Below are 18,596 nucleotides of genomic sequence, written 5' to 3'. Positions count from 1 at the left end.
TATTAATAAAATAAAGCGCTTTGAAACTTTGCAAAAATACCTATCTTTGTCCACGGAGGCAGGTCCTCAATCCCCAGCTTGAACGGTACTCTGCCATCACTCACATCTTCAGGGGCTTTCGGCGCCGCCCCCTCCGCGCTGTTTTCTCTTCAAATCCGGCGCCTGCGCTGTGTAAATCTTTGTGGGGCAGGCGCAGTAAGCTCTGGCGGTCTGACGTCCCAGCCAGGCTTGCAGACTGCGCCTTTGCTGGCAGTGCGGCCACCCACCTCGGTAATCCCTGCCCCGCACTGTGTTATGCATTATGCACAGTGCGGGGCTAGGATTCCTGGGCATGCGCACTGCGTGTGTCACTGTCACCCAGGTCCCCCGCCTTACAGCCTCTGTCTATTCAGCTGATCGTCCCGGCGATTGCTATGAGGAGGAGGAGGCACGATCAGCTGAATAGACATGGCATTACTGCTGCACAAGGTGGCTCTTTTAGTTTATAATGGCTGGAGGGGGGTGACAGTGGCCCTTTAAGTGTGGTATCAATGTAGTCGTACTGACCTGAGGAATAAAGCTGCCTTATCAATTTTACCACACAATATTGCATTTTCAAAAAAAAAAAAAATCCTGAATTGCTGGCGTTTATTCATTCTGCCTCCCAAAAACTGGAATAGGAAGCAATCAAAAAATGTTATGTGCCCGAAAATTGTACCAATAATAATGTTAACTTGTCCCACAAAAAAAACAAGCCCTCAAATGAATTTGTCGGGACGAAACATGGAAAAATTATAGCTCTCAAAATATATTGATGCAAAAACTAGTTATTACGAAAAAAGTTTTTTTTTAGTGAGTGATGGCAGCCAAACATATAAAACCACTATAAATCTGGTATTGCACCAGCCAGAAGAATAAAGTCGTCTAATCATTTCTAACGCATGAAGAACAGCATAAAAATAAGTAAATTCTTCACTTGCTGTTGATTTGTTCATTCTGCCTCCCAAAGTTGACAGTAAGGTTCGGCTCACATCAACCCTGGCACTTACACCGGGGTATAAATCTCTGAAATACGTGATTCAGACAAAACCCCCGGCAGAAGATTCCCTATAGTGAAGCAGATTTAGGCACAGTGATCCAGCAGTGTCTGTTTAGGCATGCATAAATTGCGGTCTGCCACAGTTTTGTGCACTTCTGAAAAGAAGGACACTGCTTAACTGAGACCAGTTATGTTTATAAAATGAGATCATTTATGGGGAGGAGGGGGGAGGTTCTCTTGTTCTGGCACTTGAGGGTCTATGCCAATGTGACATGGTATCCTCAACCCATTCCTATCAAATCTAAACTCTAATATGGTGTTTCTTCCCTTTTAACCCTGCTGTTCTGTTTAGATTTCACATACACTTGTACTGTTCCCAGTCATTTTTGACCGTCCTTATAAAATAATCATTTTTAGCTAATCTAAGTGGTTTTTTTAAACAGTTTTTGCACTATTATATTGCTTGTGAAGATGGTTGTTCAAATACCAGAAAAAAAAATAAATACAAAGCTTGTTTTATATTTTTTTTATATCCAAAAGGGAACATGGTAATTTTTTGATTTTTGTAAAAATTGATTATTTTTGCAGATAAAAAAAAAATCTTGATCTAAATGTTAACTATAAGTAATAATATCAAACATTATGTAGATATACTTTTTTCAAAGGCAAAAAAAAAAAAAAAAAAGCTTTTTTCTCTATAAAATGGCAAAAAACGTTTTTTATACACTTATACTGTTCCCGGTCATTTTTGACCGGACCTAACAAAGTTGTGATTTGTACCTAATTCAAGTGTTATTTGATTACCTGTTGCATTGTTTTACTGTATGTGAACATGGTTTTCAATAATCAGATGAAAAATTAAATCAAAAACTTTTATTTTTTGAATCAAATAAATTAACATTTTTTGCAATATTTGCTTCATATTGCACATAAAAACTTTTCTTTATTCTAAACTATATACAAACTTTTCAAAAAAAAAAAGGTTTTTTGTAAAAAACAAATGATAAATGCGATCAATGTATTACTTGCATTGATCACATGTATAATTTACATGACGCTTGCACAAGTATTTTGCACATTTGCAACACATAATATTAGATTTATGGTTACTGGACGTTGGACAGAATGAGCATCTTTTTCGCTTGCAGCTGGTTGCGATGGTGGAAGCAGTTTCAGTATCAGTGGTGGTCGAAGCTGTTGGCTCACCGTCCCCACCATGCTCTCGAATTTGTCGGGCCACTTTTTCTGCACTCTCATTTCTTGGATTTCGTGGCCGTGTTTTTACATATGGATTAGTGAGAGACTTCCCCAATTCCTCAATAAAAAGCCGTCGTTTGTGTAATTTTTTTTCTTGCCATTTGGGGTTTATTTCCCGCCACAATACAAAGGCATTATAGGCAGATACATCGATCAGGTTGTAAAAGAGAATCATAGGCCACCTATTTGTTTTTCTTTTACATGTATACGTGCCTACAAGCTGGTCTAATGTGTCAACAGCACCTTTAGTGGCGTTATAGTGAAGAATCATGTCTGGCTTTCTGTCATCTCTCTCACTTATTTTTGCATCATGGTGCATGGTGCTCATGAGGATAACTTGTTTATTTTTTTTGGGAACGTACAACACTACCGTAGTGTCCTTTGTAAAATAAAACATTGAACTGTGTACGTCTCTCTTATTGAGGATACCCTGTGGAAGTTCAGGTTTATTTTTTCGTACAGTACCCAGCATAGTTATATTGTTTTTTTGTAACATCTGCCCCAATTGGTAGGATGTGAAGAAATTGTCACAGGTAACGTTTCTCCCTTTGAGTCCATGGGTCAAGTCCAAAACTACCCTCATGCCTTGGTTTTTTTCAGGTCTTTCTAGAGGGTTTTTTCCAATATATACTTGAACATTTGCAGCATATGATGTTTTACTGTCACACAGAGTCCAGATTTTTATACCGTATTTTGCTGGTTTACTTGGAATGTATTGCCTGAATGGGCACCTGCCTCTAAATGACACCAGCTGCTCATCAACAGTGACATTTTCTACGGTATTATAACATTTTGGGAGTATCTCGACCCATTTACTCCACAAATCCCTAATTGGGGCAAGTTTATCTGTGCTTCTTCTTTCAGATCTATCCGTTTTGTCATCAAACCGTAGAACTCTGGAAATTTCGTGGAATCTTTCTAAAGACATGGTGGCCCTAAATATATGGCGCCCCGTTTCCGAATTCCACAAACTTTTAGTGGACTCTCCATATGATTTGTATACTCCAGCTAATAGAAGTAACCCGATGTAAGCATTTATAGCCGTCACATCGAAGTTCTTCCATTTATCGCCATAAACCTTTTTTCCCTCAATGTTTGTCATTTGGATAAGTATATTTTGCATGGCTATATTTATGAATAATAGGAATGCCGATTGAATGTCATCAATTCTAGCAATTGCATATCTAGTGGGACCTGGAGTATCTGTGATGACATTTGATGAAGACCTTCTACCAGTCGGAGCAGGAGGCTGCAATTTCCAAACGACATCTTTGTTTTTTGAATTGATTTCTTGCGTCAGACCGGTTGTCGGGGTTTCCACATCAGATTCACCCTCAGAATCCGAGTTCTCGGCAATATCTTCATCCTCACTAATGTTGTCCTCCTCTTCGGAGACATTTTCAGGTGGGACATCCTCGTCTGTATCGGAGTCGTTTATAAACTCCTCCAATTCAGCTTGGGTGAAGTGTCTTCTTCTCATGCTGTAAGGCATCACTGTTGAATGAAAAAATAAAATATATCCATAAACAATGAATGAAAAAAAAAAAATCAAAACAATTTCGCAACAATACACACAATAACGTCCCGTCACACATTGAGATATGCCCTGTGATTATGGTGCTGGAGCGTCGCAAACAAAAATGAGGCATGCACTCATTCTATCACAGCAGTGAGAATATGTACTCATAAGCAGACATTGAGTCTACACAACCCTAATGCTAACCCCCTATCATCCATTCTATCACAGCAGTGAGAATATGTACTCATAAGCAGACATTGAGTCTACACAACCCTAATGCTAACCCCCTATCATCCATTTTATCACAGCAGTGAGAATATTGAATAATTTTAGAATAAAAGAATAATTTATCTGTAACATACCTGTAAAAATGGGACTTCAGAGCTCTGACGTCTGAACCTCTGCTCACTCTGTGTTGTCTCCAGCTGAACTGAAACTCTACACTGCTATGTTATCTGTCTACAGATAAGATCAGAGCAGACACCACCCTGCAGCAGGAAAAAGCTCACAGTACAACACTTTAGGTGAATTCTTCTTAGGACAGCATTGCACAGTGTAATACTGTACAACCAGCAAACACATGGAAAATCAGAAAATCATGATTTACAATATGAAATGTTGACAACTGAATGGAACTAGATCTATATGAACAGCAGGGTAAATAAAAACCAGTGAAATAAATTGCGCATAGCTATACTGGAAGCGAATCCGTCGGCTGTATCGCAACTTGAAAATGTTGGTATGTGTAAATCTTTTCTGACCAAAAGTAGTCAGATACATTGATAAATAGTAGTAGATGCAATATATAGTTCAAAATGAGGTGATAGCACCTTTATTTTTGTCAAAAATTGTCTGGAGAACTGAATAAAGGCCTATTGGTCATTTTTGACCGAACAGTACAAGTGTAAAAAAAATTGTACCAAATAAAGTAAACAAAAATTAAAAAAAAAAATTCCCACAGAGAGTACCCCCCTAATGACGAAAAGTCAGGGAGCCTCAAGTCTCAGAATCACACGCTGAATTTTTATAACATTATAGAATTTCAAAAACGGTCATTTTTGACCTAACAGAACAGCAGGGTTAAGCTCTGTGCTGTTCCTCAAAAGTAGTTTTCAACCCCATATAGGGTGTTAGTGCACTCAGGAAAAATTGCATATTTTGGGGTTTATCTTCTCCTGATATCCTTGTCAAAATGAAAATATTTGGGGCTAAACATTTTTGTGGGAAAAAAATTTTTCTTCTTCATTTTCACAGATCAACGTTGTAAAATTTTGTGAAGCAATTGAGGGGTCTAGCTTCCTGAGGGTATGTGTCCACCTTCAGGATGGCCGGCGGTTTTGACGGAGCGGCGAACTAGCTTCGCCCCCTTCTGGAGACGCGATGATGCCGGACGTGTTCATTGCACACATCCGGAATCCTTGCACCCCACACATAGGGCCCTGTGTTATACCTTGCGGCGGCGCAGCGTCGCCACAAGGTATACGGACATACTGCGATCTAAAAATACGCGCCGCATGTCCGGAATCGAAAGGGCCGCCGGGTACGTGTTACCACGCATAGTGGAGACGGGATTGCATTAAATCCCCTCCACTATGCTGTAACATCTGGACGCTGCGTGTTTGACGCTGCGTCTCTATGCGGCATCAAACACACAGCGTTTCCTGAACGTGGAAACATACCCTAAGTGGTGTCACTTGTGTGGGGTTTCCACTGTTTAGGCACATCAGGAGCTCTCCAAACACAACATGACACCTGCGGACCATTCCATCGAAATTTACGTTCCAAAACATCACTACTTCAATTACGAGCCCAGCTGTGCGCCCAAACAGTCGTGTTTTCCTATATATGGAGCATCGGTGTAGTCAGGAACAAATGCATAACATTTTTGGAGTCAATTTTCTCTTGTTACCCTTGTGAAAATGCGAAATTTGGGGCTAAAAACATTTTTTTTATTTCCACGGCCCTATGGTATAAACTTCTGTGAAGCACCTGTGGGTTCAAGGTGCTCACTACCCATCTAGATACATTCCTTAACATGTCTTGTTTCCAAAACGGGTCACTTGTGGAGGATTTCCACTGTTTGGGCACATCGCAGGCTTTCCAAAGGAAACATGGTGTCCGCTAATGATTCCAGCCTATTTTGTGCTACAAAAATCCAAAGGCGACTCTTTCCTTCTGAGCCTTGATGTGGCAAAATGGAGGTGCATCCTAAAATGTTAATGTACCTTACTGGTACCGTTGCGGCAGGCTGGGATGAAGGGGTATCTAGCAGTGCTGCGGGTGTCCAGCGCTGCTACTCAGTGCTCTGCGGGTGTCTCCACTGCCCGGCGGTGCTACTGCGGATGTCCAGCGCTGAAATGTCATCTCCCGAGATCTCCATCTGCTCATGCGCCGCCCTGCCCAGCGGCCATTTTACCGGAGTCCAGCGCACAGGAAACCATGGGACTGCAGGGGCTCTGACCTTTCACAAAATGTCGTCAGAGCCCCGGCAGCACCGGAAACCGCCGCAGCAACGAGCAGCGCTGTCCGGGCACCCGCAGCACCGGAGACGCCAGAAGAGCACCGGGCAGCAGCACCGGACAAGGGCAGGGGGACCGCCGGACACCCCCTGCAGTGCCGCTGGGCACCAGAGACACCCGTAGAGCACCGGGCAGCAGCGCCAGACACCAGCAGCAGTACCGAACATCTTTTCATCCCAGCCTGCGGCCTGCAGCATTACCCCAATCCTGCCTCCTCTAGCAGCGACCCTGGGTCACCGCTTCAACACAACCACCTCCCCGGTAAGCAGTAAGACGCATGGATTATAAGAAGCACCACCATTGTATTTAAAAAAAATGTTTCCTATTTTTCGCCTCAAAATTTGGGGTGCGTCTTATGATCCGGAGGGTCTGATAAAGCGAAAAATATGGTAAATGTTTACTTTTTTCTTGCACATTCCATTAATTCCTGTGAAGCACTTTAAGGGTTAATAAACTTATTGAATGTGGTTTTGACTACTTTGAAGAGTGCAGTTTTTAGAATGAAGTCACTTTTGGGTATTTTCTTCATATAGGCTCTTCAAATTCATTTCAAATGTGACGTTGTCCCCCAAAAAATGGTTTTGTAAATTTTGTTTGAAAAATGGAAAGGAAAAAAAAAAAAAAAAAAAAATCGCTCGTCAACTTTTAACCCTTCTAACTTCCTAACAAAAAAATTATGCTTCCAACATTGTGCTGATGTAAAGTACACATGTGGGTAATATTATTTAAGAACTATTTTCTGTGACATAACTGGTTTAAGGACATAAAAATTAAAAGTTTGGAAACTAACATTTTCAACATTTTTGCAAAATTTCCAACATTTTCACAAATAAACGCAAGTTCTATTGAACAAATATTACCAGTATCATGAAGTACAATAGGTCAGGAAAAAACACCCTCAGAATCAGTGGGATCCGCTGAAGAGTTATAGAGTTTTTACCAGAAATTGACACTGGTCAGAATTGTAAACTCTGGCCTGATTATGAAGGTGAAAACAGGCTTGGGGGTATAAAGAAAAGAGGTCATATCCTAAAATGCTATTAAGCTGCAGATATGGGATTAATATAATAAGGTAATAGCATTCTAAAAGGAGTGCAGCCTTGCTTCCAAGAGGAAATTAAGTTTGTTCTTCTCAACAGCCTCCAGCTTTCAATCGTACGGGTTGGCTGCAGGGGATTCCGTCACTGCTCAGTGCATAGTGAGAAGTGGATGTAACCATGCCACAGCAATGACTGACAGTCAGCTCTGCACGGCATTCTATTGTCATGTGAATTTGCATTTTTTGTTGTCACAGATATTTTTCCTGGGTATCCCCACATTTGTAGGGGTTATTCATATAGTGCGAACCATACGGATGGCCATGACCACATCTTTTGCTACACTCCATCACTATCTACGGAGTGTTGTATTGTTGGCGTCTCTTTTGGATACAGTAATCTAGAGTCCAGTATGGGCGCACCTCGCGCGTGCGCTGCTCCGGCCCGGGGTGGGGGCGGCACCGTTGTAGCGTCGCGGCGATGGGGAGTGATGACATATTGTCCTCCTCCCCGTTGCCTGCGCCGTGCATCGGGCCGCCCTTTCACGGGGTGGAGCATCACGCGCGGTGATGCGCCAGCTCATTGGCTCCACTTCTTTTCCTCTGCTCAGATAGACAGTGCGCATGCACCCCAGCGGCCTATCATTTTTCGCCTGCTGGGACGCGTTGCCATTGTGGCGAGTATGTTTCATGTGCGTATGCTGCCACTACCCCGTGCGGGGATGACATCGGCGGCATGTTGCGGCAGCGGAGGGTGGGGAGCTGGCCCTCCTCTCCTGCTGTTCGCACCGGGCGCTGGGCCGCCCCCGTGCGGGGTGGAGCATTACGCACACTGGCGTACCAACTCATTAAATCCAGCTAACCTTTGCACCCAGATGCGCACTGCGCATGTGCCCCAGTCTATAGTCACTAGCCAGCCGGACGCTCCGTCGCGGCGGCTGTATAGTAGCAACGCGTCACCACGGCAACGGCGGCCACCTATTACGCACATCCTGTCATGTCATTTCAATGTTGATACGGCGCACCTGACCGCCCCTTTCGAGGGCGGAGCCCCTGACAGGCCACCGCTCACTATGTGCTGAGCGCTGACTGAAGTCGCACAAGCCCACTTCTACAACTGAAAGCCGGAGGCTGGCGGAAAAAATAAAGTTCATTTCTTCTCAGTAGCCGGGCTTTCAGTGTAAAGGCTGCACTGCTTCAGAAAGCAGTATCTGCAGGTTAATAGTGTTTTTTTTTTTACTTGACAGGTTCCCTTTAACACCTTCACCATCCAGCCAGTTTTCATCTTCCTGACCAGGTCAAATTTTACAGTTCTGACCAGTGTCACTTTATGTAGTAATAACTCTGAAATGCTTCAACTAATCCCAGCGATTCTGATGCATTTTTTTGAGACACATTGTAGCTTATTTTTTTAGGCTGACATTTCTTGCGTTTATTTGTGAAAAGTTTTAAACTTAAAATTTTTTATGCCCTTAAACCTGAGAAAAAGTAAGAAAGAGGTGTCATCAACTGCGCTGCTAATAAGGACTGCTAATAAGGACTCAGGATTAATTCAATGGATTTTATTAAAAGGTTTACAGGTCAAAGCGTTTCAAGGTCACACCGGACCCCTTCATCAGGACAAAAACCTATCTTTTTGTCTCGTAGCACTTTTCCTTCCTTAAACATGAGAGTTATATCACACAAAATACATAATGAATAACAGTTGAAACATGTCTATCATATATACTCAAGTATAAGCTGACCTGAGTATACGCCAAGGCACTTAATTTTGTCCCAAAAAAAATGGGAAAACTTATTGACTCGAGTATAAGCCTAGGGTGGGAAATGCAGCAGCTACTGGTAAATTTCAAAGATAAAAATTGATACCAATAAAAGTAAAATTAATTGAGACATCAGTAGGTTAAAGTTTTTGAATATCCATATTGAATCAGGAGTCCCAAAAGATGCTCCGTACAAAATATGCCCCATATAATGCTCCATAAAGTTCATGATGGGCCCCATAAGGCCCTCCATACAAAAATATGCCCCACATAACGCTACACGAAAAATACTGATGGCCCTATAAGATGCTCCATATTAAAATATGCCCTACATAATGCTGCATAAAGGTTAATAATGGCCCCATAAGATGCTCCTTTATTAAAATATGCCACCTATAATTCTGCACAAAGGTTAATGATGGCCTCCATAAGATGCTCCATATTAAAATATGCCCCATATAATGCTGCTGCTGCGATTAAAAAAAAACAAAAGAGAAAAAAAATTACATACTCACCTCTCGTCGCTCCTCCTCAGTGTCGCCGGCTGTCTGCAGTGACTGTTCAGGCAGAGGGCGCACACTAACCACGTCATTGCGCCCTCTGATCTGAACGTCACAGCGTGGTGGTGGAATGGGGACAGGTGAATATCGCATGGCTCACATACTCACTCTCCTGGCGCTGCATATCAGTGCCGGCATCTCTCTTTCTGTTCTCCTTCCTGTACTGAGCAGTGATACCGCTCATTAAAGTAATGAATATGAGCTCCACGCCTATGGGAGTGAAGACGCGTGCATATTCATTACTTTAATGAGCGGTACCACGTGATCACTCAGCACAGGAAGGAAGACAGAAAGATGCCGACGCCCAAGATGCAGTGACTGATATGCAGGGATGACACCAGGAGGGTGAGTATGATGTCTTCTGCTCCCCCACCACTCCTCCCCCGCCGGCAGTGACTCGTGTATAAGACGAGAGGGGCCTTTTCAACACAAAAAAAATGTGCTGAAAATCTCGGCTTATACACGAGTATATACAATACTTTACATCAGCATAATTTGTTATACAATTTTTTTTTTTTTTTTAGAGAGTTAGAAGGGTTGAAAGTTCATCAGCAATTTCTCTTTTTTTCTAACAAAAATGTGCAAAACCAAAGTTTTTAAAAACCATATTTTCAGGCACATAACATTGTTTGATCACTTTCCATTTTGATTTTTGAGAGTCAGAATGAACAAAAAAAAAACAGCAATTCAGGAATTGTTTTTAGTTTTTTTTTTCTTTTTTTGCCGTGCAACATATAGTAAAAGTGATGAGATAACTTTATTTTTAGGGTCAGTACGATTACAGCGATACCACATTTATATAAATTTATGTTTTGGCACATTTACACAATAAAAACAACTTTAATGAAAAAAAAAATTAGTTTCTGCATCGCCATATTCTGACAGCTATAACTTAATTTCCGCTGAAGGAGCTGCATGGCAGCTTGTTATTTTGCGCGACAAGAGGATGTTTTCAGAGATATTTTATTAACATTCGACATTTTGATTGCGTTTTATATTACTTTTTTGGCGGTATGATGAAAAAAAAAGTTTTTTTCCCACTTATTTTTTCTTATTAAGTTAATTAAAAGAGTTAAATAGCATGACAGTTTTATAGGTCAGGTCATTACGTATGTGGTGATACTAATACATAAATATATGTATTTATTGGTTTAATTTATTTATTTCTTTTTTTTATATATATATATTTTTACATTTTTTATTTTAACTTTTTTTAAATTAGTCCCTCAAAGGGACTTTAACTTTTATTAGTTTGATCGCTGGTATAATGCACTGCAATGTATTATACCTGTTAGTGCTGCACTAACAGAAGCCTCTTAGACCATGCTCTGGGCATGGTGTAACAGGCTTGCTGATCCTTGAGATGGCAACCCATGGTAATGAGGACCTCGGGTTACCACAGCAACAATCAGGCCCTCGCTGAAGAGAGAGTGAGCCCCCCTCGCGCTGTGCCTTCTAAATTGCTGCATTTAGGGGGTTCAATGGCTTGAGGCATTGCAGGCACCGCTAATCCTGGCAGCGACAGCCGAGGCTCAGCTTTCACTTAAGCCAAGCTGCCTGCAGCGATCGCGCGGACACAGCGCCTGTGCCCACATGATCACCAGGACGTTCGTTTACGTAATTTTGTGGAACACCTTTAAGGCCGTGATGTAAACTGACATCAAATCTTAGTGAAGGGGTTAAGAAGCTTCTTAAAGAGAAATCAAGGCTCTAGATAGTAATTCTGTGACCAAATTTTTTTTAGCCCATTGCGGTCCAAATAGTGTTTTAAGCCTGGAGATCTATACTTTTAAATGCCTGTTTACTTAAAAAAATAAATATATACATCAGCTTACCTTATGGTATTATCCGAAGAGCCACTAACAACTAAACGATCCCGATACTGCAGACAAGCAATCCCACGTTTGTGCCCATTTAGTGTTCGAACAAACTCACAAGTACTAGTGCTCCAAACCTAGGATAAAGGAGAGGAAAGAAGAGAAGTAGAACACACAAATCTCACTTTCATACGTTATTTAAAAAACTACTAGTATGAGAAAACAAAGGCTCAAACTAAGAAGATATCACCCCCCCCCCCCCCTCATATTTATGACTAACCCTTTCACTGCCAGGCATTTCTTAACATTTTGCATATCTGGTAGGCACTTATATATTTTCTAGAAGTAGACATCAAGCACAGTCAACATATCACTAAGCACTTAAAGCACAAAGTATAAAGCGATTTTTTTTAGGTAAAAAAATAAAAAAGGCATAAAAATGATTTGATGGCAAAAAGTGAAAACCAAACGGAAAATGAAACCGCACACCTCCATAAAATAAAAGTTTACTAAGTGCAGAGTCCATATATACCACATAGGTCTAGCCCTACATTGTACAGGGTGGGCCATTTATATGGCTACACCTACATAAAATGGGAATGGTTGGTGATATCAACTTCCTGTTTGTGGCACATTAGTATATGGGAGGGGGAAAACTTTTCAAGATGGGTGGTGACCATGGTGGCCATTTTGAAGTCGGCCATTTTGGGTCCAACTTTATTTTTTCTATTCCCATTTTATTTAGGTGTATCCATATACATGGCCCACACTGTATATAACTCCTGTAGCTTTTATTGGTACCATTTTGGATTGTATGTGACTTTCTGATTAATTTTTATTCTACATTTTGTGAGACAAGGAAATATAGAATAGCAATCTGTTAATGGTGATAACAGGTTGGGATAAATAGCATGCTCATTTTACAGTTTGGGACATTACAGACACTGATGCCGAATATGTATAATGTATAGATAGCTTAGCACTTTGTTTGCAATAAAATTAAATTTCTAAAAACCTTAATTTTATTTATAACTGTCGCCATATTGTAAAACTTGTAACTTTTTTGACAAGCTGTAAGAAGGCTTATTTTTACGTGGCACACTGTAGAGAAGAAAATGTTGTATCGTATTGCATAGACTTTCGATAAAGAGATTCGGATTCACACAGCATAGACCAAAAAGACCAGCAGTGATGTATAGAAATACAGAGCTTTCTTCAGCAAGGTATTTTATTGTACTTACAAAAGAAAAATTAGCATATAAAACATCAGGCAGAGCCAAAGAGTTGGACATGTGAGTTGCCACATATCTGCAGCTCTCATTTTAACCCAACATCTTTAGCAGGGTCGCGACTAAGGTGGCGATTCTGTACTCTGAGAATCTCCGCTTTAGGGTTCCTTCACACGACCATATTTTCAGTCCCGAGGGCTGTCCACTAACCAAATCTACGTGTGAAGTGGGAAGTTGCAATATCTAGACCCAAATAAGTCTACGGGTGCGTGAAAAAAACAAACAAAACCGGATGCCATACAGACACATTCCTAACTTTTTTTTGTTCTTAAAACAATTGAAGGTGCTTTGGTCATGTGAAACATTAGCCAGAGAACATCGCTGTCTGGTCTCTATAGATGAAGATTTAATCTTCTTTTTTGTGAGTTTTATATACATAAGATCCTGTCTGGCAGTACAACCAGACACCTGGCTGTAAAGTTCTTTAGGCAAATAATTGCCAGGTTTAAGAGTCACTTTTGGCTAGGTAATTGGCACATGGAAATATTCCTTCACAATTGCGGTGATGTGCCATTCTTACTGGTGTTACACATGGTAATATGATATTTAGGCTCAGTTCTAGGTAGACAAACCACAAATCTCAGCCATTTACAGGGTTCCAAAGCAAATTATTCCACTCACCTTAATTGTCCTATCTCCAGACGCTGATACAATATATTTATCATCAAAATCAACAACATTAACTGCAGCACGATGGCCAACCAGAACACGCCTCAGTGTGATATCTGTAGGAGATGCCATATCCCAGACAGCTATAGATCGGTCCTTAGAACAGGTAACCATCAAACCATTGCAGAATCGCAGATGAAGTACTGCTTCATTGTGATGAATGAGTGTGTTTAGCACCTCACCACTTTTCACATCCCAAACTCTACAAAGAAAAATGGTGTTAAATCAAACAATTGAGATCAAATAAAAAGGAGTTATTAAATACTAAATAGTAAGTCACCATCTTGTAACTGCTGCTAAATATTTTCCAAACACTTTTTAAGCTGCACACTAAGACATCAGTTTTATTAAAAGTTATGAAAAATAAAAATGTTTAAAATATTAATCATAAACATAATTCTTGTGCACATTAAGGAAGATTTCACGAGCCAAGGATAGGGCAGTGCGCCACAAGGATAGGGCAGTGCGAACAACTGAGGAAAAAAAACATCCTCAAGCTCTCTAAAATGTTGTGCACCAGGATCCCTTGTACAGTTAGGTTATGCTCACAAATTGTGCTTTTGCTGCGTTTACTTCTGCAGGCAAAACCTTCTTCCTTGGCAGTAAAGAATAGTGTTGAGCCACCTCCCTAGTGTTCGGGTTCGGTTCATCGAACAGGGACGTGTGCGACGAACACCGTTGAACCCCATTGAAACCAATGGCAAGCAAACAAACACATACAAACACATGGAAAATACACAGAGAAAAAACCTTAAAAGGTGTTTAAAAGCTGACAAACTGCTCAGAAGACACTAAAAACACATGGAAAAGTCACAACTACATATAGTCATGCGAAAAGAAAAGAGGTGGAGGAGTAAAAGAAGGAGGAGACACAGATATAGGCATGTCATGCCCTTCTAAAATCAAGAAAGGCTGGAGTAAAAATCTAAACTCACTATACCAACACCCAGACGTCTAGACAAAAAAAAATAAAATAAATATCTTTAGGTAGAATGACGGCTGGTCCATTCAGAATACTTTGCTTAGAAGACTTAGTGGTACCCCCGTTGGGAGTTGTGCCAAAAAATTAACCCAATACATTCAGACTAATCCACCATTTGTGATATCCAAGGGGCAGGTCAGCAAACGACAACATCGACGCGGAACCAAGTACAGTACTATGTACTGTACCTCCTTTGACGAGGCAATCAGGCGGGTCAAGAAGTTGGTAATGGGCACCCTAATGGCCAAAACAGACATTGAGGGGGCGTTCCAGTTACTACCTGTGCCTCCGAATAGTGTCCTACCGTTGGGCTGCTTCTGTGAAGGAGCATACTACATAGATCGCTGTTTGCCCATGGGGTGCTCCATATCCTGCTCACTATTTGAGGCGTTTAGTTGCTTCCTCGAATGTATCGTCATGGACGTATGTAAGGCGGCACATATTATCCATTACCTCGACGACTTCTTATGCCTGGGCCCAAAAGATTTGCCACAGTGTGAAAACACGCGGTAGTCCACCTGTGAGAAGGAGAGAGCTGGAGGGAGAGTGGACACCCCAGAGCCGAGGGGTTAGATTGAGAAAGAAAGGCGGTGTAGCTTGCTTCATGGGTGGGGTACTCTGCTGAGTAGCAGAAATTGCTACTAGGCCCAAAAGGATTTCCTGGGCCAGATGCCGTTAAAAAATAGTACTTAGGTAAACAGGCGGTGTAGCTTGCTTCATGGGGGGGGTATGCTGCTGAGTAGCACCAAATTCTATTAGGCCCAAAAGGATTTCCTGGGCTAGATGCCATTTCAAAATAGTAGTTCGGTAAATAGGCGGTGGGTGGCTGGGCTACTCTGCTGACTAGCAGACACTGAAGCTTTGGAGCAGACCTCTGAATCCCAGGCCATAGTATGAGGAAACAACTCTGCAGACGACCCCACCCGCCTGGAATTGACGATGGCAACGTCATGTAAAACTCAGCAAGGGGACTAAAAAGAGTCCATTTTTTCCAAAAGTTCGGCCACAGACACCACTTAAGTGGCATCAATTTCGCCAGAGTTTTTTAAAACGGTTGGTGAGGTGATTTTCAAAAATCATCAAGCTTTTAGTCTCCCCAAGATGACACAGGGGTAGAAAAGTCCTTGCGGATCCAGGATTTGTTCATCTTGATGAACGTTAGTCTGTCTACATTGTCACTGGACAGCCGCGTGCGCTTATCTGTCAGTACACCACCAGCAACGCTGAACACACGTTCAGAGAGAACACTGGCTGCGGGGCACGACAAGATCTCCAAGGTGTGAGTGGCGAGCTCAGGCCATTTTTCAAGATTGGAAGCCCAAAATGAGCAAGGGTCCAGTTCCACAGTCATGGCATCGATGTTAACTTGGAGAGACTCTTGTGCCATCCTCTCTAGGCGTTGGCTGTGCGTCAGACTTCTTGTCTCCTGTGGCCTTCCAAAGGATGGTCTAAAAAAAAAATCTTGAAACGATTGGAAAAAATTGCTGTTACCACCAGATACGATGTTACTGTTACGGTTTGAGTGATGACTCGATAGTGATGACTCCCACGGTTGGCAAGTTAGAACTCAGAGATTGACTACGTGCACCACTGGTGTTTTGTGGAAAAAGAGATGTAAGATTCTGTAACAGTCTCTGCTGATACCCCTGCATGCGTGAATCCCTTTCTATGGCAGGAATTATTTTGCCAAATTTGCTTTTGTACCGGGGATCTAAGAGTGTGGCAACCCAGTAGTCGGCATTACTTCGGATTCTGACAATCCGAGGGTCATGTTGCAGGTAGTGTAGCAAGAAGGCACTCATGTCTCTTGCGCATCCAGGAGGACCAAGTCCTTGTTGTCTTGGTGGTGGCGAGGTGAGAATCATGCTTCCTTCGTCTGCCCTCTCCTCCCAACCTCGCACAACAGAAATTTGATCAAGGTCTCCCTCATCTGATGAGTCTTCCATACCCAGCGCCAGTTCATCCTCCACTTCTTCCTCGCCTCCCGCACCTTCCTCAACAGTTTGGCTGCTACCATGCGCCCTCGGTAATCCCTCTCCCCCAGCCTCCTTGGTGCTGCCAACCTTCTTGACCTTGGAGATATGATCCCTTCCGCATACGACTCCTCCTGTTCCTCCTCCTCCTCTTGTTCCACCACCTGACTCCGAACACTGTGTAAGGTGTGCTCCAGCATGTAAATCACCGGAATGGTCATGCTGATAATGGCATCGTCAGCACTAAACATCTTTGTTGCTATTTCAAAACTGTGCAGAAGGGTGCATAGGTCCCTGATCTGAGAACACTCCTGCAGCATGATTTTCCCCACCTCTTGATCTCGTTAGCCCAGGCTATACATCATAACGTATTGCACCACAGCTCGTCGGTGCTGCCACAGTCGCTGCAACATGTGCAGAGTTGAATTCCACCGTGTGGGCACATCGCATTTCAGCCGGTGAACTGGCAGGCCCAACGACTTCTGTAGAGATGCAAGTCGTCGAGCTGCAGGATGTGAACGGCGGAAGTGAGCACACAGAGACCGTGCCCTCTGCAGAAGCCCATCTAGTCCGGGATAGTGTGATAAAAATTGCTGGACAACCAGGTTTAAAACGTGAGCCATACAAGGCACGTGTGTGACATTGCCCCAGCGAAGGGCCGCACCCAGGTTTGCAGCATTGTCGCACACAGCCTTCCCTGGCTGCAGGTTTAGTGGAGACAACCATTGATGGAACTCGGTCTCCAGAGCTGACCACAACTCCTCAGCTGTGTGACTCACATTTCCAAGATATTTTAATGTAAACACTGCCTGATGCCGTTGAGCCCTGGTGACAGCATAGTGAGGAGGTGTGCAGGATTCCTTCTGCGCAGTTCCAACGCGAGTGGCATTACCAGACAGGCTTTGGGTGCAGGTGAAGGACCGAGAGGAGGTTGAGGAGGCAGAAGCAGTGGAGGAACTTCTAGATACAGAGGATCGACGAGCAACTCGTGGCGACGGCAAGACTTGGACAGCAGCCCCTTCTCCTGATGTCGCCGTAGTTACCCTGTGCCCAGTCACCGACATGTAACACCCCTGTCCATGTCTACTCGTCCAAGTGTCTGTGGTGAAATGCACCCTGTCACACACACAGTTTCTCAAGGAAGTGGTGATGTTGTATGCAACATGCTGGTGTAGCGCAGGCACAGCTTTCTTTGAGAAGTAGTGGTGACTGGGCATCTGGTACTGGGGCACTGCGACGGACATAAGGTCTCGAAAATCCTCTTTGTCCACCAGGCGGAAATGCAGCATTTCTGTAGCCAACAGCTTCCTGATGGAGAAATTCAACCTCTTAGCTTTGTCATGGCTAGGAGGAAATGGTCTTTTACTTGTCCACATCTGAGGGACTGAGGGCTGGCTGCCGTCCTTAGACGGAGTTGAGTAGGGTGTCCCCGGCAAACTTCTGGTCTGTGAGGAAGGTGCAGGCGGAGATGTTATGTTGCCTTGATCAAAATGTGGTGTCGATGTCGGAGAGCGCTCAACACCAGCAGGTGTTTCCACTTGCAAATGTCCTGAAGACCTGCCAATCACACTGGCTGTTGCGGGTAAAGAAGTGGAAGGTCTGCATCCAAAACCATGTGCGACTGCTGTCCCCACAGTCACAGAGGATGAAGAGGACGCGGGCGGATGCACTTGATGGGGCAGACGGTGGTTGACCCGGCCCACTAGGCCGCATTGTAGCACAGTGAGCTTCCCACTGCAACTTATGCCTCATATCAATGTGACGGTTCATGCATGAAGTACTCAAGCTAGTGATTTTTTGGCCTCTACTGCGATTTTGTTGACAAATCTTACAGACAACATGAGTTGGGTCATCCTTTGCGATGTCAAAAAGTGCCCAGGCTATGCAAGGCTTAGAGGCCGTGCGACCTGAAGAGCCACCACGACTTATGCTCAGAGGCACAGTTGGGATTGAGGATGCAGTTGTTGACGTGCTACCATTACTCAGTCTCTGTCCAGGAAGGCGCACCGTTACCTCATCGTCAGACTCGTCTCTAGCATCCTCCCCCCACCTCCTCTGCTGACCTCATGGACTGGCGGACTGGGGGGTTGACAGTAAGTGGGGTCTACAACCTCGTCATCATCATCCTGTGTGTTCTCACACCAGTCGTCCTCAGAGCCAACCTCTTCCTGCCCCGACCGAAAAGTCAAGTTTT

At 43.1% G+C, this 18,596-nt stretch overlaps 1 protein-coding gene across 3 annotated transcripts in view; it reads right to left on the bottom strand.

Annotated features, from left to right (window-relative positions):
* Positions 1-18,596, bottom strand: part of FBXW11 (F-box and WD repeat domain containing 11) — a 139,182-nt gene that overhangs the window by 28,175 nt on the left and 92,411 nt on the right. For all 3 annotated transcript variants that reach the window (XM_069763855.1, XM_069763853.1, XM_069763856.1), the window contains 2 exons: positions 13,400-13,649; positions 11,508-11,626 (listed from right to left, as the gene is read on the bottom strand). In XM_069763855.1, the coding sequence (XP_069619956.1) occupies positions 11,508-11,626; positions 13,400-13,649 (369 nt within the window). The remainder of the gene's footprint in view (positions 1-11,507; positions 11,627-13,399; positions 13,650-18,596) is intronic.

This window comes from Ranitomeya imitator, chromosome 4, assembly GCF_032444005.1.
Source record: "Ranitomeya imitator isolate aRanImi1 chromosome 4, aRanImi1.pri, whole genome shotgun sequence".
NCBI lineage: Eukaryota > Metazoa > Chordata > Amphibia > Anura > Dendrobatidae > Ranitomeya > Ranitomeya imitator.
This window is presented reverse-complemented; position numbering and strand designations above follow the sequence as displayed.